The sequence below is a fragment of the Diceros bicornis genome, chromosome 15 (assembly GCF_020826845.1).
Source record: "Diceros bicornis minor isolate mBicDic1 chromosome 15, mDicBic1.mat.cur, whole genome shotgun sequence".
In the NCBI taxonomy this organism is placed as follows: domain Eukaryota; kingdom Metazoa; phylum Chordata; class Mammalia; order Perissodactyla; family Rhinocerotidae; genus Diceros; species Diceros bicornis.
In genome coordinates, this window is record NC_080754.1 from 51886338 (window position 1) to 51908294 (window position 21957).

At 41.2% G+C, this 21957-nt stretch overlaps 1 protein-coding gene across 1 annotated transcript; it reads right to left on the reverse strand.

Annotated features, from left to right (window-relative positions):
• Positions 1 to 214: 214 nt before the first annotated feature.
• SAMD7 (sterile alpha motif domain containing 7) lies at positions 215 to 17995 on the reverse strand. The gene is made up of 7 exons (XM_058555590.1): positions 17910 to 17995; positions 16490 to 16614; positions 12530 to 12608; positions 10556 to 11184; positions 9424 to 9545; positions 3692 to 3802; positions 215 to 409 (listed from the first exon to the last, which is right to left on the reverse strand). Exons 1-7 carry the CDS (start codon positions 17993 to 17995, stop codon positions 215 to 217), a joined length of 1347 nt encoding a protein of 448 aa, XP_058411573.1.
• Between the last annotated feature and the right edge of the window lie 3962 nt (positions 17996 to 21957).

A 21957-nucleotide genomic window follows, 5' to 3' on the forward strand; every position in this document is an offset into this window, starting at 1 on the left:
TTTAGCAGTTGTTTCCAAGGATACGCCTCCGGCCACTTTGTGCTGAGGTCACTTCAGGAAGCCTCTTGGGCAAGGCCTCCTCCAAGACAGCTCCAGGAGGGCTGGCTTTCTCTCCCTCTCAGCCTCCATCTGGTCCTGCAAAACTCACACACCCTTCAGAGTATCCTAGACTCTTTGGAAAACTGATTAAGACTGTTCGTGCTTTTCAAGGGTTTTAATTTCTCATGGTATCTTGCTGGATTCCTTTAGGAATTAGTATATCCTGGGAACAAGGAATGTCCAATGTATCACCCCAGGAATTAGAATCCAAAACAGGGAATGTCTCTGCAGGTTGATCAAATGCTTGTTTTGTATGGGTAGGAAGTGAAAGACTTTTCTTGTAGAACATACTTTCCACATGCTGAGATACCTTTGAAGACAGAATAATTATAGTAATTAAGTCTATGAATTCTTTCAATAACCCAGGGTACTCTGCTTAGCCACAGATGGCAAGGAGCCTGAGGTAATTTCAGGCATGGGGCATCTATACAGTTGTAGGGGACATGTTTCTAGGACATGGTGGGCTTTTTCTTTCTCTTGGAATCATATAGCGTTTACTGCTGTAAAACTAGATATCAAAGTGGGAGTAACTTTGCAATTCCCGTTCCTGGTTCTACTGTGTTTCGTCTGCACATGCATCTATTTCCCTCTGAGTTCACTCCACCTCGCCCTTTTCCAATGGTCCCCCAAAAGGTCCCACAGACAACCCCACTCCACCTCCACCAACACCCAGCCAGGCCTTCTCCCGGCTGAGGCTGGAATTCTTTAGGCAGCCTCAGCGCACAGCTAGCCTTCAGTTGGCTCAGTGCTGAGACATAAACGAGGCTGCTCTGGGTCTTGGTGTCCCTGTGCTAACCACTGGACTCCTCCACAAACCTGACCCTGAATGGGACCCAGGAGATTTCTATGTGGTTCACATTGTCACAGCTCAAACCCAGCTTTCTCCATTCTGGGAGTTCTCAAATTCCAGTAACTTTTTCTTCTCCTACCCCTTTCCCTGTATGCACAGTTCTGGCCCACCTTCTAAGTTTCTGTTCTGGAGGGTGGGTTTTCTTCTTCTTAGCAGGGCTCACTGACATGGAATTTTGCCCTTGATTCCCATTTTGGAGATTGCGACTTTGTTATCTTATCCACTGATGAACTCCTGCCTGCTCACCTCCTGGGTCTTCCAGATGTTACTCAGAACCTTCCAATTCTACTGCTTCAATTGGATCCCTGGACATTCCCAATCCCAAGGACTTTACAACTGTTCTTTTTGGTTGAACATCTGGCATCAGCTGGACCTTCCCTCCCAGGTTCTGTGGGAGTCCTGTCCTGTTATGCTGGCAGATGGAGCCTGGGATATAACAGCTCAGTTGGGCTTCCTGGAGGCACTTATACATATCAGGTGGGAGTACAGGAAATGACTACAGCCTCGTGAAAATGATATAGGGGGGTAATGCTAACAGCAAGTGAGGAGAAGATTAAGAATGACTTGGAGTTGGCCATGTTATAAGGACCAAAAAAAAAAAAGCCAAAGTGATAAATCAAAGCCAAGGAAAATTTGATTTGAGAAAAAAACCATGCAGTGTCATTGTAAGTATGCCAAGAGATATAGTATCCTCACTAAAAAAATAAACAAATTATTTAAAAGTGAATACCATATTGTACCAATGTTAATTTCTTAGTTTTGACAAATGAGCCACATTATGTAAGATGTTAACATTAGGAAAAGCTGGGTGAACTCTCTGTACTATCTTTGCAACTTTTCTATATCTAAAATTATTCCAAAATAAAAAGTTGAAAAAAAGAATGCCAATGGAAACATTAAAGTATTTGCACTAGAAATAAAGAACTACTTTATCCTAAACATTTTAGGCAAATAAAAATGGTTTTTGAAGGGCATTCTGAAATCTCAGCTCCTGGCATAAACATGCATTGAGGTAGATAGTGTCCTGTATAAATTCTGGGAAGAATTAGTTGATGCTTCTAGGTTTCACTTTTAGGAAACTCATTCTTGGAACAAATAATTACTAACTACTATGGATCTTGCATTTCTAAGGATACATCAGGCAATAAAACACAAAGACCTCTGCTCTCATGGAGCTTACATTCTCGTTGGGTCATGGGAAATCAACAATAAACATGAATATAACAAATAAGTAAACTATATGGTATGATTGCAGGTGATGGGTGCTACGGGGAAAAAGAGAAGAGCAGAAACAAGGACAGCAGGAAAATGTGTGGGGGCCGGGCATGTGCAATTTTAAATAGGGCGCACCGTGAAGCTTCATTGGAAAGATAGAGTGGAGCACAGATGAAGGAGATGAGGGAGCAGAGCAGGAGGATATCAGGGGCAAGAGCATCCCAGGCAGAGGGAACGGCCCTGTGGTGGAGCATGCCTAGATGTTCAAGCAGCTTCCGGGGGCGAGCGGGTGGGCAAAAGCAGTAATTGAAGGGGAGAGAAGTAGAAGATGAGGTCAGGAAGTTAAGGGTGGTTGTGGGTGGGGAGGAGTGCAAATAATACAGGACTTTGACTTTTACTCTGAAGGCAATAGGGAGCTCTTGCAGACTTTTGAGCAGAAGAGTGACATGATTTGTCTTATGTATTCAAAGGATCCTTCTTTCCTGCTTTGTGAATAGGCTGTGTGTGGGCAAGGGCAGAGCAGGGGGAAGAGTTAGAAGGCTAATGCAGTAACCTAATGAGAGACGACGGTGCCTTAGTCCAGAAGGAAGCAGTGGAGGTGGTGAGAAGTGGTGTGCTGGAGCTGGCTTGTTCCTGCCCTCAAGAGCCAGTTATTAAATTTTTAGGAAATCTGCAATCCAGTTGTTAAATATGCCATTCTTTTTTTTTTTTTTAATTTTTTTTTTGTGAGGAAGATCAGCCCTGAACTAACATCCGATGCCAATCTTCCTCTTTTTTTTTTTTTTTGCTGAGGAAGATTGGCCCTGAGCTAACATCCGTGCCCATCTTCCTCTACTTTATATGGGACACCTCCACAGCATGGCTTGACAAGCGGTGCATCAGAGCGCACCTGGGATCCGAACCTGCGAACCCGTGGCCACCGCAGCGCAGTGCATGCGCTTAACCACTTGCCCCACTGGGCAGCCCCTAAACATGTCATTCTTAAAAATTAAATTATATGAACTCACAATTAAATAAATTATATTGAAAACTAAAGTAATACCCAAAACATCACTTCTTAATTGTTTTTACCTAATTATTTTACTATTATTATTTATTATTATCTTGCTCTTGAGGTTGTTTACACCTGTTTTATCCGTATGGTGAAAATACTCTCAAATGGGGTGCTGCTGTGTGTCTCTTCCCAATTCTGTATCAGTGACATTACACTAGGAGTTTGTCAGTCACTCTGGGAGTATTTACACTGCAGAAATTGACAAATGCTACAAATCAGCGTTCAGTTTTGTTTTTAAAGAGAGCTGGTTGTTAAACATTTACCAGCACACTGGTGCCTTCCCAGAAACGTGTACCACCACGCCATCCAACGTTTTCAGGTTCCCTCCCTTCTATCATGTCCCCACCCACAGAGGGGAAATGCTTAATAAAGAGGTTCAATAGGTATTAATAATATTGCAACAAAATAAAAGTAACATATTTCTCTTAAGCTTCATACCATTAATACATATTTAGTTATGCAAAATCACCTACTTGGGATTGGATCTTTAGTGCCGGCCCTAGCTTTAATCCCATCGTGCTTCGAAGATGCTCCTCTGTGAGTAATGGTAAAGTTTCTCCGTCAATTGCGTGATCTTTAAATACCTGATTAAATATGAAAGGTGTTAACTTTGTCTACATGTCTTTTTTAAAAAAATTCTTGTTTTATATATAGATATTTTAGTTTTGGAGGAAACATTAAGACTGCTTGAGGATGACACAAAAATTCATAAAATTTCTTATTTTCAGTTACTCTCTCTTCTGTGCTCCAGTATCACGTTGTTTGTGCTCTTTAACAACCTTTGGAGTGGTAAGTCTCTGTTTATAGGACTCAGTTGCAACCTGGAATAGCTATCTGAGGTCAGGGCCGTACCGCCTTTGCCCACGTACCCGTAACGCTGTGGCTGGCACACAGCAGAAGACGTGCAATAAACATTGCTGGACAAATCAATGAGCAGGCAGATAGTCTGAGAAAAGGGATGCAGGTAAAAGACATCGCAGCAAACTTCATCTCTCACATTTACAGGTGCAGTGCCTTCCGTCCACTGCCTCCCCCTCACAAGAACAGTAAAGGGAGGAGAGGAAATGCAGGTGAGAGCTGTGATGCTGGAACTTTCCAGCAGGGCCTGTTTGCTCCGACTGTGCAGTGGATGTGACCATGCCCTCCTTTCTTCCAGAAACGAGGAAGGCTGCTGGTGGACAAAGGTTCCAGGCAGATAAAGAGATGGGTAGAAAAGACTGGGCAGATGGGTAGTACCGTCATCTCACGTTCGCCCACTTCACCCTGCCTGGCAGTCCTAATCTGCCGAGCTTTCTCTGCCTTCTAGCTCAAGCTTTCTTCACACTCCTCAAACTTTAGACCCCACAGAATCCTCCCTCATTTTCAGCAGATCATATAACTTCCTAATTAAAAAAAAAAGAAACCAGTAGATAAGAACTTCCTCTAATTCTGCCCAACAAACCTAAAAACCAACATTTTCTCTCTCTGTCCTGATACGGTGGAAAAGGGGTCCCTCACTGTTTAAAAACAATCTCTCCACCTAGGCTGTGGGTCCTCACTCCTCCCACCTTGGGGCTCCACTCAATAGACAATCCCCTCTCTTCACCTTGGCTGGCTCTTTCCCATTGGCATTTAAGTCAGTCTCCACGATCATTCAACGAGCAATAATAATGAAAATACGCAAACGCTTCCTCACTCCATCTCTAGATACTGCTCCATGTCTCTCGGCCCCTTCCCAGCCCAGTTTCTCAAAAGAGTTTTCATGCTCCCTGTTTCCATGTTCTTACTGCCCAGTCATTCCTGTCTCAAGGAGTCTGACTTCTACCCTCACCAGCCCATTAAACCTGCTCTCCTCTGGGTCTCTGGTCTCTGTTCTTACCAAGCACATGGATATTTTTCGGTCCTCATATTTCTTATGCTCCTGACTGCATTTGACGTTATTGACTACGCCTTCATGAAAAATGCTCTTCCCTTGCCTTCGTGAGGCTTCTCCGTCCTGGGAACCCTCTGCCCTTTCCTTTGCAGTCACTTTTGTGGCTACCGTTTCTTTGTTCATCCTTATGTGTTAGGGTTCTTTAGGCTTCTGATTCAGGTCCTCTTTGGTCTTCCTGATTCATCTCAGTCTCTCTCTTGGCTTCAGTGAGTGTCTCTCTACATACTGAAGGCTCCCTAATGTATACCTTTAACTTAGAAGCTGAATTGTGCCAATTCTATCTCTTAGATAGTGTTCTTATCTGCCCATCCGATTGCTCCTATCCTGGATCAAACTCCATTATTGCTCATCTGAGGAAGCTTCCCCATTAGTCTTGTCTTCTTCAACCTATTTTCATAAAAGCAACCTGAGTGACCTTTCTGAATTATAAACCCAATCATGCCACTCCTGCTTAAAATCTTTAGTGCCTCCAGGATAAAGTCATAATCCTTCACTGGGTCTTCAAGGCTCTTTGTGACCTGGTCCCTTCTCCCACTTCAGTCTCCTGTCTTGCCATCCTCATCTCTCCCACCTTGGCCCTGGCTCCCTAGTCACTGGGAACTACTCTCAAAATCCCAGCTGTGCTAAATTCTCTCTGGCTCCTGGTCCTTGCCTGGAAATTGCTTCTTTGCCTCCTTCCCACCTAACATCCCCTCAGCTGGTAAACTCCTCACCGTTAGGCCTCACTTTTGATGCCTCTTCCTTCAGGAAGCCACGAGGCCATCCTGTGTGTTCCCACCATTCCTATACCTGCCCTCTCATAGCACGGTCACACTGAGGTGGAATCCCTTCCTGGCGTCCCTCTTCTGGGCTATAAGCTCCATAAGAAAATGAAACATATTTGTCTTGTTTCCACTATGTATTCCTTGCCTCGGAACTGGCTGAAAAATAGAATCTTCTTGGGAAGATTCTGTACGAGGAACTTTGTGTTCTAATAGATTGTAGTTATTTACAACCATATTTATTAAGTAATTATTTCTTTTCCTATTTTAATTAAGCAAATCATAGAATGGCTAATATGAATTAACTTAATTTGGGCGAAAGCAAAAAAGCTGAATTTGAGCTAGTCTTGTAGCCTTATCTTGGGAAACTGTACAATCTCTCTTAAATTTTTTTAAATACCAAGAATAACTTAAGGATCCATGTTACCACATTTGAGAACTCCTTGGGGCCCAGGTACCCTTGACTGGAAACCATATGGCCCAGTATCCTCAGTGTAGAGTAATTATAATGGAAAGAGCTAGGTTTGTGGTCACATACACATTTTTCAAGTATTTATTCTTTTAACCACCTTGATGCTTAGTTTTGCTCAGCTGCAAAATAGGGTTAATACCTTCTTTGCAGAATTATATAATAGATTAAGTTTAGGAGATAATCTAATTGATGTGCTTAGTACAGTACCTGGCATATAGTCTGTGCCCAACGAAGAGTAAGCATTATTATTAAGATCTTTTATAAATGAGAGAACCAAGGTAGCAAAGGTTAAGTGAATTGCCCAAGAAGCACAGCTTGCCAGTGGAGAACTTGTAAAATAACATAGAGTTTATGATTCTGATCTAGGATTTTCCCTGCTTAATTCCATTGCCTTTCAAAAAAAGTAGTGCCGAGGAAAATAGTTAAGTATATTAATGGTGGAAATTTTGCTTAATTTCTCTTTCCTTTGTAGGGATTGCAGTGGGCAGTGAAGGGACCATGAATGAGCATCCAAAGAACAAGAAATCACAGGGATACATTTTCAAACAGAGGTAGGTTGGCAGCCAGGGTCTGAAATGTGTGCGGGTCTAACCCTCAGCCATGGCAGATGAACCCTGGGCCTGACGCAAAGAGGTAGAAAATGCCACTGTCACTCAGAAGATGTCCCTCCCATTCATTCTCACAAGAGCAGTTTAGGCTAAGGGCACCAATATAAATGTGCACATATTTTTGGTAATTTCAGTTATTTTTAAAGAGAGAATATTTTATCTGCTGAGTTCTTTGAACTAGACATTTACTTAGAACGAACAAAACGTGTTGCAGGGTCTCCTGGGTGTCCCTAATCATTGAGCCACCAACCCTCTCTCTGCTTAAAAGAGCTCATTTGCATAGGGGCTTTGGGTTTCAGTTGTGGTTATTTTTTTCTTAATTTCGTTTCCTACCTACAGGAGGCAGGTGGTGGGAGGCTGCTGAGTAGGCACCTAAGGCAGAGGTGAGGAAGAAGAGGACTGGGGTGGGTGGGAGGAGACAGTGGGGGTAACCCCAACTAGTCCCAGGGGCTGTGAGTAAAAACTGACTGGAACATTTTAGACAGGGTCCTTGTGAGAGTTGTGCACAAGCTGTGCTTCTTCAGGGCCTGTTGCGCCCAGACTGCACCCAGGTGCGTCCAGGGCTTCCCCTGTTTCTGTGCAGAACACCATCACCGAGCACGGTGGGGTCGTGCCCAGCAGAGCAGTGGCATTCTGGCAGTTGATCTCCCCAGCAGTCACTGGTAGGGAGTAGACTTTAATGAGGAAACAAGAGCAGGACTTGATCATAAACATATTTGAGAAACACCTAGAAATAATTGCACCATTTCTTGGGATGGGGAAGGGAGCACTGACATCCTGTTGGGGAGAGATAATGAGTCAGCAAAGTTTGGGGTATTCGTGTTTATGTGACTTCTGTGTACCCATAAGAGGACCTTTGGGGTGATAAAGTATGAAATGCATATAATATTATTTATTACAAGAGTGGTTATTATAAACTGCACTTTTATGACTGATTAAGAATAATGAGAGTTCAAACAGATTCAATCCATCAGAAGTCAGCAATCACGTGTTCATTATACACAGGGTTGTGTGTTTCTGGCTGTTATCAGAATTTGGTAACTTCATTGTACCGGTGGTTGATGCGGTACTTGGTAAATGGCATAGAATAAATTTAAAAAGTGGTTAACCCATAGTTAATGACTAACAATAAAATAATAAGGTTATACTCATTGAATAGGAGACAATAGGACAAAAATTTTTATCAAGTATGCAAAAAGACAAAGAGGGTGACTTGAAGAATACAACTTGCCTCATAAGTAACTTGTCATTCTGGTCTCTCTAGCAGCCTCTGATATAATGATGAAATTAGCATTTATTGAGTACTTACAAGGTGCCAGGCACTCTTTACTGCTTACAACAATCCTCTGAGAGTGTATTATACTATTATCCCCATTTTACAGATGAAAAAACTGAAGCACAGTTCTAGAAGAGAGGCAACTTGTTCTAGATCACACGTCCAGAAAGTGGGAGAGCCAGGATTTGAACTTGTACTTTCTGGTTTCATAAGCCATCCTCTTAATTACTACTCTCTATATCATTTTTCCATAAGTCTCATAAACAGAACAAAAAAAGAAAGAAAAAAAGAAAAAGAATTAACAGCATTATACCGAAGGAAAATATTATTACAAAACCAAGATTTGAAAAAAGTTATCTCTAACATCAGTTAATTATGATGTCATTAAATCATAATGTCACTTCCTTGCTTTCTTTTCCTTTAATATATAAACCAAAGATAATGATTCCAGATTTAATAGGCACATTGTTGCTTGGAGTTGTGTTATTGAATCCCTTGAAAAAGCACACTATATGCATGAAAATGTAGCATTGACATAAACTTCAACAAGTTGCCAAACCATCATTTTTGTCACCAGTTTTCCCATAAGAGTAAAACTAGTCTTTCCAACTGTCCTGACAGTTCATTATAATTTAAAAAATATTATTTATCTACCAGATTGAATGTGTGTATGCAATTTTGTATATTGCCCCAGCATATAGAATTTAAAAATAATTTCCTGCTTTTCAGATCTATTGCCTTCTTGTCCTTTTTAGAATAAAGCAGATATCTGTTACCTATTTTGAGTAGCCTAAAACTTCTAGGACAGAAGTATGTGCCCCAAAAATGTTTGTTATATGGGCAATTAGGAAACGGAGTAAACATTTCTCATTTTTTTTGGATGTTTGGCCTCTGAATCTCCTAATTTAGGGGGAATTCCCATCTCTTAGAGTCTTAATGGAACAGAAACTAAAGCCAGACACTGGCTTTCCCAGCCTACCCTGCAGCTGGGGTGTGAGCACATGACCCAAGCTCCACCATTCAGAGGCTCCTTTCCCAGGGTAGCCAATGACGTAAAAAGGGGAGATTATTAGGAATCCTCTTTAGGTGCAAAATGCAAATTTGACAGAACTCATTATGAAGGAACTATATTTCAAAGTATCTTATTTTTATGAAAATTCTTAAATATTTAGTCACCTGAGCATAGTCTGAACAACCTGGCAGGCCACTAATGAAGTCGTGCACGTCATTCACGGTCCATTTCTGAATATCTTCATCCAAAGACAGATTTTCCCCAGTTGTAACCAGTGTGTGTGTTCCTTTAAAGTGGAAAGGGAATTATTTTGTGGTATAAAATTTCCAGGGAAAAGGGGGAAGTGCACAGTTTTGTGTATAGTTACAGTAATTTCCTCACATTCTATTACCACAGAGTGGTCCTTTTATATAGATCTATATATAAACTCCTTAAAAGGCATTAAGAGTTACTGAGAGATGTTTTCTAAAAAGCTTAGCTGCCTCCTTTCTTTTCTTCCTCCAAAGGATCTTTAATGACAGCATTATCGTAAATAAACAAAGAAATTCCAGAACTGCTCCAGCTTCTCTCAGATTCCAATAGAAATGCTCTGTGCATTTCACTCTCCAGGTTAACACTACCATGTTCTATGATGTTTTGTGATTTATCACACTCTCTAGGTGATGCAAAAATTTAGCTACATCTTCATCAAAATGGCAATTTAACATTTTGTAAGGGAAGCAGTTGGTACGGTGGCTAGATTACAGACCCCCCAAATCCCTGTGTTTTAAAATATTTTTATCTAAAGAAGTTCTAGAAAACTATTCAGTGTGTTTTTTTGGGTAGTGCATTAATACTTTTAGGTTAGAAGGTATTATAACAGTAATGGGCACTGAAAGTTAATGCTTCTGTTTAATCATCTATTTTTTTCTACCCTTAAATACAAGGGAGATGGAATTCATGCTTTTAAGCAAGAAGCCTCTCTATTATGTGTTGAAGAGATTAACAGTACTTTAAATTAAAATTTGAATTAAAAATTCTGGTAGGTTTTCCTATCCTTCCTCATTCTTACCTTCCTAGCCTTTGCTGAAAATTCTCTATATAGCAATCTATAAATAGAGACAAGTTTCACTGACATGGCTGATTGGAACTAACACATTAAAGTGTCTTCAAGAAGAGATAATTCTAAACAGGATTAGGAAAAAGAAGGATAAAAAGAAATACAATGGTTACAGTACACCATATAATAACTTAAGAGACTTGATGACCTGCGGTTCATGAGGATCTGCCATTGGCCATTGGCCCCTGGACACCCACCTGGCAGAGGTGGTCGAGGAACTGGGGGGTAAAGCCCAGTCTTTTCACTACAGGCTGCAAAAATCTGCTCTGAAGCCTTCTCTTTGTCACTGTCCCAGGCCTTTGCTTCAAGGAGAGCACCGCGAGCTCCCCAGGGCTTTCTATGGGTGATCTCCAGCTCTCCACAGGTGTTGGCAAGAGCTGTGCCTGGCTTTTCATTGGTTTTGCTGGACTTCTGATGGTTGAGAGCTTCAGTTTCCGGGTCTTTTGCATACTCATCCTCTTCACAGGGAATAGCATGAGTCTGACCTAGGGTTTTCTCTTCTGCTTGACTTTTGGAACTCTCATTATCACTGTCTAGAACTTTCTGATTCCCTGTACCTCTCCTGAGACGACGACATTTCTGGCCCCAGCTCTCTAGAAAGCGTGGACCAGTTGTCACTAGCATGGGGTTCCCCTGAAGGTTTCTCAGGGCACTTCTGTGAAAATGCAGGTCACTGGCAGGGAGCAAGCCTCTGCCATGGTAGGCGGCTGGGCTAACTGGGATACTGGAGCCACAGAGGAATGGTAGCCCTAGGCCTGCTAGTCTCTTGGGATTAACTTTTTCTATTCTCCTTTGCTGGTAAACGGCATGCATTTCCATTTCCATCCTAAAAACAAAACAATATTTTATACAACCCAAGAAAACCATTAGAAATATAATTTTAACCGCCCTCTGCCTTCCCTAAAGTAGCACCTGTGATTTCCTGTGTATCTGAAGTCTGTTAGGTGGAAACACAAATCCCCCACAAAGCCACTGGGAAGGAGAGTTTGGAGTAAGATCTGAGGGTGAAGGGTTTGGCTGACTTGCACAATGCAAGTCCGAGGCCAGTCTTTAGAGCATTACCTCTAACAGACATGGCACATTTAGCCAGGGTGGGGATAGTGCAAGACAGGGCTGTTTCTGGGCCGGCCCGTGGCGTAGCGGTTAAGTGAACGCGCTCCGCTGCTGGTGGCCGGGTTGGGATCCCGGGCGTGCACTGACGTACCGCTTGTCAGGCCATGCTGTGGCGGCATCCCACATAAAGTGGAGGAAGATCAGCACGATGTTAACTCAGGGCCAGTCTTCCTCAGCAAAAAAGAGGAGGATTGGCATGGATGTTAGCTCAGGGCTGATCTTTCTCACCAAAAAAAAAAAAAAAAAAAAAAAAGAGCTGTTTCTTGCCAGAGATTAATCTTCAAAGAAACTAATGTTCTGGGAAGAGGTTTTTAAAACCCTGCAATTTTAGTGGAACTCAAGAAACAATAAGTCAATGCAAGTCTCAGCTATTACAAATTAACCCAAGTGGAGGGGTGAGGGGAGGGGGAAGGGGGAGGACTCGTTAGTGTGTTTGCTTACTTTGCTAATTGGTCATCATTTGGACCCCTTAAGGTTCAGTGGCGAGAAAACTGACTGATGCCTTCTCTCACCCCCCAGCCATACCCTAGTCGTTATTGCTGTGCTTCACTACTGCTGAAGGCCACTGTTGGGCTGACATGGGGCTGTCTGGGCTCTGAGGCTGTAGTCTGAAGGGGGGTTGGCAAGCTTGGCTCTTATCTTTGGGCAGAATTGAAGTCATTTAAGACAGAAATGCCAATATGAATTTCAGAGGAGTCACAGCTAGGCATTTTAATTATGAGACATTGACATAGTATCATGATCTGTAGACTTAGCTTCACTATGTAATTTCTAATCTTGCTTTTATCCGTCACCAACCTGTGTACGTTTGCATATGTTTCCTGTTGTAATATTCCTGAAACACTTTTTGTAAGTAATCAGAGTGTGTGCATATATGTATATATGTATATAATCAGTGTATATATATATACACAAACATAATATGTACAAATACAATATGCAAATATAATGAATGAATGTGTATATAAAGGTGTATATATATATACATTTTATATATAAAACAAATGAATAAACAAACGAATGAATAGAAAATAAATAAAACAACATTGCTACGTTACCTGGCAGTATGCTGCCTCTGAATCATTTCATTCCTTCTAGCCATTGCCTTTATGGATTCAGGTGGTAAAATGCCCCAACCTTAAAAAAGAAAACCACCATGCCACCCCACAAACAAATTAACAACATCCATTTGAAAATAATAAAATAAAATATGATGATTTATGACAGTATCTGCAGAAAACCACCAGTTGAGCACAATGCTGGAAACTGTATCAGATCGTTGCTGTTTAGCATTTTAGAGCCGCTTTGGTGATGGTGTGATGACACTAGATAGTTTTTTTTTTCTTTAAGTATGGGTCTCATGATAGGCAACGTTTTCCTGCCATACTTCAGAAGGAAAAAAGATGAAATGGACTATGATCTCTTGATCTCCTGCCTTGGAAGTAAAAATTGATAGCTTTTTAAATTATTTTGGTACAAGAGGAATTAGTTGACCTTTAAAAAAAAACAACTAAACGCATCTCGATGCACTGAAATACCTGGAAATAAATGCATTGATTTAAGTGGATAAAACATAAAGTTCTCTCTGTGGACTTTTTTTTTTTTTAATTTTATTTATTTATTTTTTTCCCCCAAAGCCCCAGTAGATAGTTGTACATCATAGTTGCACATCCTTCTAGTTGCTGTATGTGGGACACGGCCTCAGCATGGCCGGAGAAACAGTGTGTCGGTGCACGCCCGGGATCCGAACCCGGGCCACCAGTAGCGGAGCGCACACACTTAACCGCTAAGCCACGGGGCCAGCCTTCTCTGTGGACTTTTTGATATATCTGAGGCAAATACTTTTTCCAAAACGATTTCAATGGAGTCAGGCCACAATTACATTCTTTGTTTGTGTCAACCTTCCAAGGTGTCTTGAAATAATGGCAGCATCACCAGAATTCAAGGCTCTATTCTTGCCTGGTAACTTCATGTTTTTATGGACTTTTTCTTTTTCTGGACTCCTAATGCACTTACAGTCTATACTGATGCTTCTCAAACCGTCTATGGTGAAGGACCATTATTTTCTTTTTAAATTTCCAACCCATCATGGATCAATACTTTTAAAAAATACAATAAAATGATTTTTTAGAAAATGGAAATTAAAACAAGGACAAATACAAGCACAGTTTTTAAAAATTATTAGATTAACAGACATAAAATGGCCTTGTCAAATTGCTGTAAAAGTTTCTAAGCCCTTACTCTCTGCTTATGCATTTATTTGTACAAACTCTTCACAGACCAGCACAGGTCTACAGACCACACTCCTATAATAACAGAAGCACAAATTGTGCTTAATATACATAGTTTTGTTCAATGATAGTTTTACATGTGTAAATCTGTTCTCCCCAACAAGAAGGTAAGTATCATGAAGTCTAGAAGTGTTTCTTATACTTGCTGTGTACCAAGTGAGTAGAGCTCATTAAACTCCTATTAATAATAACCTATCTTGAAAGAAACCATATTACATCTATCTTTTTTTATGAGATTCTTTGTCATTTGTAAAATTCAGAGGTTAGATGAGGTGACCTCTAAAAATCCTTCTAACTCTGAAGTTCTATTTTTTATTTTTATTTTTTTGCTGAGGAAGATTTGCCCTGAGCTAAAATCTGTTGCCAGTCTTCTTCTTTGCTGCTTGAGGAAGATTAGCTCTGAGCTAACATCTCTGCCAGTCTTCCTCTATTTTGTATGTGGGTCACTGCCACAGCATGGCCGCCGATGAGTGGTTTAGGTCCATGCCCGGGAAACAAACCCGGACAGCCAAAGTAGAATGTGTTGAACTTAACCACTAGGCCATGGGGCCAGCCCCTATCGCTCTATATTTTTATAGTTCAATGGCTTCAAGATATCCTCCTTTAGACAGCTGGCATACATGAAACTGCCAGCCTATGGTGTAATGCCCAAAGATGCAGAGAAAGTCTGCATGAGAAGTCCAGTGTAGAGGGCACCATTCTAATTACCTGAATTTTAGGACCCTCTGAAATCTAGACTCATCAAACCTATTCCAAGTTTCTTTCTCTTTCCCAAAGATGACATCAAATTTAGTGCTAATCCAGTTATAATAATCTACTCTCAACCTAATATCCCAGTTTTTTAAATAGATCTCTGCCTTAGCTTATATTTTGCTAACTTACATAGTAGCTCAGTTTCCATAGGGCTGAGGTCCTACCTTGGCATTACTTACTCTCCTACACCTCAGCCTTGAGGTGGGAGACCTGACTTATGTCCCTAGGACAGGGGGTCAACCTGCCTGTTTGTATCCAAATATTGGCAGTTTGTGGCTTCTTCATCACTAAGAAGGACTCTGAGTCAGCAGTGCAACTATTTCGCTGGTCTATTTATTGGTTGCCTATAACCTTGGGCTGTACATTTACTGGATTCTTGCTGCTAGATGGGGCTTCCATCCAGGACAACTGTCTTCTTTGGTCCTAGGACCACTCCAGTGGGTGTGTCTAGTTTCACATCTGGCCCTTGCTTAGATGCCCAATCTCATCGCAGTGGATCCATGCACTGAAGTAGGCAACATGCTAAAATCCAGGCAGGCCAGTGTCTTCACTGGACCTGACAACAATCATGTTTCGTTTTGTATCAAGATTTTCACTCACATTGTTCCTAGCTCTTAAGAGTTATTGGAATTGAAGAGCACGGACAAACAGAAACTCATGAATATAGTTTTGGGGAGAAAAGATGTTTGATCTTCAATATGGTGAGGAAATTCTCACTTCCTATTCTCTCTTGAGCTCCCACCAGTCGTGTTTTCACTGACACCACTCTACTGACATTGCTCTTAGCAAGATCACCAATGACCTCCACATGGCTAAATCTAGTCATATATTTATGCTTGGTCTTCGTCTTACTTTATCTGTGAGCGGCATACTTGACACAGTTGCTCACTCTCTCCTTAAGACACTTTCTTCCCTTGGCTCCCAGCCCCCTGTACTTGCCTAGGTGTCCTCCCACCTCACTGTTTCTCCTTCTGTTTCTCCATTGCTTGTCCCTCCTCATCTTCTCGACCCTGTTGGTATGTCCCAGGGATCATCCTTTTAACTTCTATCTGCGCTCCTGCTGCAGATGATCTCATCTAGTCTTGTATATGCTGACGACTTCCAAAATTATATCTCCAGGCTGTCTCCAGAAGTGCTCCCTGACCTTCAGCTGCTTTTCTGACATCTCCCATTGATTGTCTATTAGGCGTCTCAAATGCAATGTAAGCAAAACTGAGCCTATGCTGTCTCTTCCACCCCAAGAACTCTGTTCCTCTCACAATCTTCCTCAACTCAGTAAATAGCAGTTCCACCTTTCTGATTGCTCAGACCGAAATTTTTGAGGTCATCCATAACGCCTCTCCTTCTCTCACATCTCATATCTAAACTGTGAGAAAATCCTCTTGTTTCTACCTGCAAAATAATTCCTATTTCTACTGTCACCACCCAGGGCCAATCCATCATAATCTTTTGACTGTTCTAATAGCACATTAACTTTCATCAGTTTATCCCCAGAACTTTGATCCTGTCAAGTTTGTCCCCAACACAGCAGCTAGAGTGATCTTGGTAAAATACATCAGACCGCGTGACTCCTTTGCTTAAACTCCTCAAAAGCTTCTTGCCTCACTCAGAATAAAAGGCAAGTCCTCGCTATGACCTACCAGGCAATATATAAACTGCCCCAACCCCCTTTAATGTCAGATCTCATCTCCTCAAGGCCTCATCAGTTCCTCATGTGTAAAATAAGACAGATAGTAATAGTGCAGATTTTCATGTTGTTCATCAGTAAGTTGATAATTGGGGGAGTTAAGCAACTGACACTTGGTCACACAATGGTGGAACCATGATTTAAACCTAAGTAGCAACTGCAGAAACTGCAAGTGTAACCACCATACAGTTCTGCCTCCAAAATTTAGCAGTAAATTTGACCGCAAGCTTAATGCCGCCACCCAGTTCACAGCGGCTCCACAGATGAGAGCCATCTATTGCTCATACCTGAGTAGACACGGTTGGACAGCAGGTTCGGCATATTTGTATTTGGTAGACCAGAGGATCCAAATTGGGAAGGAACACAAAACTGTCTTGGGTCAGTTGGAGGTACAGTGGAAGGCAATAAATCCCTAGGGAAAAAAGATATAAAGATAAATAAAATGAAGATGAAATTGTACAAAATTTCCATTGCATAAGCACTGCGATTTTTTTATTGCTTATGGGATTCTATCATCTTTTCCCAAAATGAAGTACAAAAGTCCTGCATTCTTGATTGCAGACTCTACTCTCTATTATTGGTGTAAGTAGAAATATGGTAAGAAAAAGGAAGGACTACTAAGGAAGGATTGACCCCGCTGACAATGCAACAGAGAAAGCAGGAAGGGAAAGTTTTAGAGATGTCTGGAAAAAAAGATCTAATCAAATCAATACTGCTCTCTTGTTTTCCATGACCAACATACTGTTCTGGCCACACCATTCTTTTCCCGTTTAATGGACGTACTTTGGCTTGGGTTTTGCCATCTGGGATCAGTGTTTGACTACCTCAGCGGACGATTTATTTCTTTTGCCAAACTTCAGTGGTCTCTAGAAGTCCAACTTTATTGTTCAGGCTCCATGAACAAAATAAATAATGGCTTTTACTTCCTCCTCAGAATGTCAAAATATTCTAAAGAAGGGGAGATAGGAAACTGCCAGAGTGTACAACTTAAGTACTGATAATTTCACTTTTATTGAGAAGAAAAAATTGTTCTATCACAGGAAATCCAGGGACCTAATTGTTACGGACTAAATTGTGTCCCCCTCTTCCCCTCAAATCCATATGTTGAAGTCCTAATCTCCAATGTGACTGTATTTGGAGAGAGGGCCTTTAAGGAGCTAATTAAGGTTAAATGAGGTCATAAGGATGGGGCCCTAATCCAGTAGGACTAGTTTCCTTTTAAGAAGAGGAAGAGACATCAGGAGAAAGAGGCCATGTGAGGATGCAGGGAGTAGGCGGCCTCCCTGCCTCAGCAAGCCAAGGAGAGAAGTCTCACCAGAAACCAAACCTGCCAGCACCTTGATCTAGGACTTTTCAGCCTTCAGAACTGTGAGAAATAAATTTATGTTGTTCAAGCCACCTGGTCTGTGGTATTTTGTTATGGCAGCCTGAGCAGACCACACCAATGTTTGCACTTGCACAATGCTTGTCACATAGTAAGTGCTTGTTAGCTATTTGCTGAGCGAGTATGTCAAGCAAGTCTCAAAGGGTAAGTGATGGGAAGTGTGTTGAAGGGGCAGCCAGCACGGTATCTTGACATAAATTACTAAACCACAGTTCACTGAAACAACATTAGACAATAAAACAACACTGGGGTTAACATTATTCAAAAACTTAATGATTATCCATTTGCTCCTTTGGCCAGAGTATTATATTGGAGAGAAATACCTATCCATAGTTGGAGGTTCAAATGGTGAGGGAACCAGTGGGATCCTCGGCTGCCCTGAGGCTGTCAATAAAGGGTTCAAGGCCATCATTGGATTTATCATCAATATCTCTCGCCACTGATGGAGTTCTGAAAAGAATCAGATAGATATGTTAACAAATAACTCTATTTTTTGTGAACTATTTGAATTCTTCTTGAACGTAATGAACACCTTTTGTATTTTCCCAACTCTTGGGAAGACTAGCTACATCAAGCTTTTAGTTACATGAAAACTCCTCCTTTGTAAGCACCAAATACAATTGTCGAAGTCAGTGTTTTATCAATGTGTTCTTGGAATCTGTTGCAGAGTCCACAGGTAATACCATACCACACCACACTGCAAGCAATAGTAAAATTAAACCAGCTTTGCAAGATGCCAAAAATACCAACTTCCTTTCTTAGACCTTATTTTGATTTTTATATATCCAGAGGTACAGATGCATATGTGCTCCCATATGTTCAATCTTTGGAAAAATATTCCTATTTGGCTGATAAGATTAAAACAGAAAAGAGAAGGGAAATCTTCTTAATGGCTAAAAATATATCTAATTAAAGCGGATATAGGCTGACTGCATGAGACTGCATCTAATTAGAATAAGTGACCAAGTTATATCCAAACACACCTGAGCATAAGCATTCATAAATTTGTCTTCAGAACCTAGTGATTAGAAAAAGGGATCATTGCTAAAGGGATAAAAATTTGCCTGATATTTTCTTGTTAATTATTAATATCTTTTGAATAATTTTACATATTAAACAAGTACTAGTCAAACAGGTCATTTTAGCTTCTCTTTCATTCTCAATTGTCACTTTTTAGAAAAAATCTGAGATACCTACAACTATGTTTGAAAAAAAAAGAAAATGTTCTGCTTTTCAAAGTAATGATCTTTCTTTCTTGTGTGCATATTGGATTTAATTTTGAAAGTAGTTAATACATTCATATGGTTCAAAAACTAAAAATATAATAGTATTTAAATTAACAATTACTTCTTTAGTGTCTTTTCGGACCTAAACCTACTGATGAAATTAGAAATTCAAGTCCATGCATCACCGAACATTGGCTTTTGCCATTCATATATTTTTTAAAACATTCTTTATGTGGATTTATTTTCACTGTATTTCTGTGAGGTCAATATAATTTCCTCTCTGATACCGGTCTTAGAGCGTCTAGGGACCAGTCAAGATTACAGTAAAAATATCTGCTGGCCATGGTGAGAATGCCAATGAGGAACGGAAACTGGGTACATGTCAGAGACAGGCTTGCAACTCTGGTGAGGACGCTGCTCCGTGGTTCGAAATCTCAGGTCCTCCACATGAGGTTCAGTGCACAGCTACCTTCTTCCTCCTAGTCCATTACACAGCAGAACAATGTGGGACACAACTTGGTCTTTCATTTCATGAACTTTGATTTGTGTCATGAATTGACAGTCTCTGGCAGAACTTTGAACTTACCCATGAATGAGATAGAATCTTTGAAGCTATAAAATATAGTGCTCCTCTTGCATTTTATGTGATGCCTGAGACAAATCAGGAGGAAGGAGAAGGAAGAAAGGGAGTGAGGCAGGATCCCTCCAGAGCAAGCATTGCCTAAAGGCTGACCATCCTACTTCCTCACACAGGTCACCTTAGGGAAATGCCATGGAGATTAGTCACCAAAAGTAGATGAGACTGTCTTACTTTGAGTTTTCCCCAAAGCAGGCCTGAGACATGGACTTGAGTGGAGGTAGTTTATTTGGCAGGTGATCCCAGGAAGCCCACATGAGGGAGTGGGTGAGATCAGGAAGGGAAAAGCCAATAAATGGTGAGTTAATGTGTGAGTTTCCACTGTGGGCAACCCTGTGGGGACTCTCTAAGAAACCTTGTGGTACACACCTCAGAATTGTCCAAAGGTAAGACAAAGAGCTGGCCATTTACCCATTGATCTCTGTCAGCCGCTGGTAGAGGGCACAATTCTCTCCTGCATTTGGGTTATGCCTGAGCTAGATCCAACAAGCTCCTACGGTGCGGGAGAAAGCCTTGACTGAGAAGCTGAGAGATACAGGTACTTGAGATGGGAAATGGCCTCCATGGTTGCAGGTGAGCTTAGAAGGGGGCCGAGGGGATATGGGTAGGGCAGCAACCTCGTCTTGTGCTGTTGAGGCAATGTAGTTACCTTCTAATGTCATCCCACTAGATAACTGGCACAAATGCCTTTCTTCTGGACTACCAGGTTCACCAGGCATAGGCATATTTCTACGAGGATCTGTAGGGTCCATTGTCTGCAACAACACAGCAGGATTTTTTCCACCGTTAGTCATGCATTCAGTGAAATAAGTGGGGAACTGAAGGATATCAGGCCAATGGAGATGAAGAAATGAGGCGTTAGAAACAAGTCTCATCTAGTTTACCATTAAAGCCCTCCTTGGTACTATACCTGTTCTGGATTCCACGGTGCTCGGGTCTGGCTTTCTTTTTGCAATGCCAGGGGGGTTGAATGTAATCTGTAAAATTTTGTTACAGTTCTCATATGGTAGTTTATCATTTTTTAATCAATCCACCAAATTGTTACCCAAAATGTAAACTATTCCCAAGTCTAGGGAAATGTCCCTATGTGGACATGGAGGTCCTGGGGAGGACAATGGGTCATTGACATCTGCCACACCTGAGTGTTATGGCCCTGGGCTCCACTTGGCTTCCCTAGTTTCTTTTCATACTTGAACTTGTGAGCAAGCGCTTATTTATTTATCACTATCATATCTATTGGTGCCCAAATTTTCTTTAAAAAAAATCACTGCCTAGTGCTATAGACTGAATGTGTCCCCCCAAAATTCATATGTTGAGAGATGATCCCCAATATGATGGTATTTGGAGATGGAGTCTTTGGGAGGTGATTTAGGTCATGAGGGTGGAGCCTTCATGAATGGAATTAGCACCCTTAGAAAAGAGACCCCAGCGAGCTCCCTCAGCCCTTCTGTCATGTGAGGACACAGTGAGAAGATGGCCATCTATGAACCAGGAAGCAGGTTCTCACCACACACTGAATCTGCTAGTGCCTTGATCTTAGACTTCCCTGCTTCCAGAGTTGTGAGAAATAAACTTCTGTGTTTATAAGCCACCCAGACTGTGGTATTCTGTTATAGCAGCACGAATGGACTTAGACACATTTTTCTCATGTTATTCCTGTTATCTTTTATATGACCTAAATTATATATAAATAATAGTTATATATATATATATTTTTTTTTTAATAGACTTTATTTTTAGAGCAGTTTTAGGTTCACAGCAAAATTGAGTAGACAGTAGGGAGAATTCCCATATACCTGTCCTCCACACATGCACAGCCTCCCCCACTATCAAGATCCTGCACCACAGTAGTACATTTGTTATAACTGATGGACCTACATTGACATATCACTAGCACGCAAAGTCCACAGTTTACCTTGGGGTTCACTCTTAGTGTTGTACATTCTATGGATTTTGACAAATATAAAATGATATGTACCCACTGTTATGGTATCATACATAGTTTCACTGCCTTAAACTAAATTATATTTTAAAGCAAATACAATCGGACTCTTTCAAGGGAATATTCTGGGGTTGACCAGATCTTTCACTTCATCAGTCAGGTAGATACTTGAAGTTCCAAATCTATGTTTCTACAGACTCACCATTTTGGGGTTACTGAGTCAGAGGATCAACCCATGAGTCTTTAAATATTAACTTTCACATTTTCAGAGTATCCTCTTCTATTTTAGAAACCTGTAGACAAGTTATGAACCAAGGTCACTTTGCTACGGCAGATGAAATGCTCTTGAGTCAAAGTGTAGACTAGGATCTCTTTTAAACGCAGAGCGTGCCTGGTAATCCCCGACGCGGGAATGCCCTGGTGCTTAGGTTTGCATTCAGGCTGGGGTTGGATTTCTCTGCCCTAGAGCTCTAATCCTGGATGCCCAGCACTTTAGCAGGATGAAGACTGCTTAATCTCTCTCTTCAGACTCTTACCCTCAGCAAACCCCTCCAGGCAGCACATGG

Bases quoted from the DNA above. Each gene is read 5' to 3' on its own strand.
- SAMD7 (XM_058555590.1), bottom strand. From the start codon at position 17,995: ATGGCCTTGAACCCTTTATTGACAGCCTCAGGGCAGCCGAGGATCCCA. The intron at 16,615-17,909 runs GTATTTCTCTCC...TTTTTTCCCTAG, and splicing joins GAACCTCCAACTATGGATAG to GGATTTATTGCCTTCCACTG. The intron at 11,185-12,529 runs GTAACGTAGCAA...TTTTGTTTTTAG, and splicing joins CAGAGGCAGCATACTGCCAG to GATGGAAATGGAAATGCATG.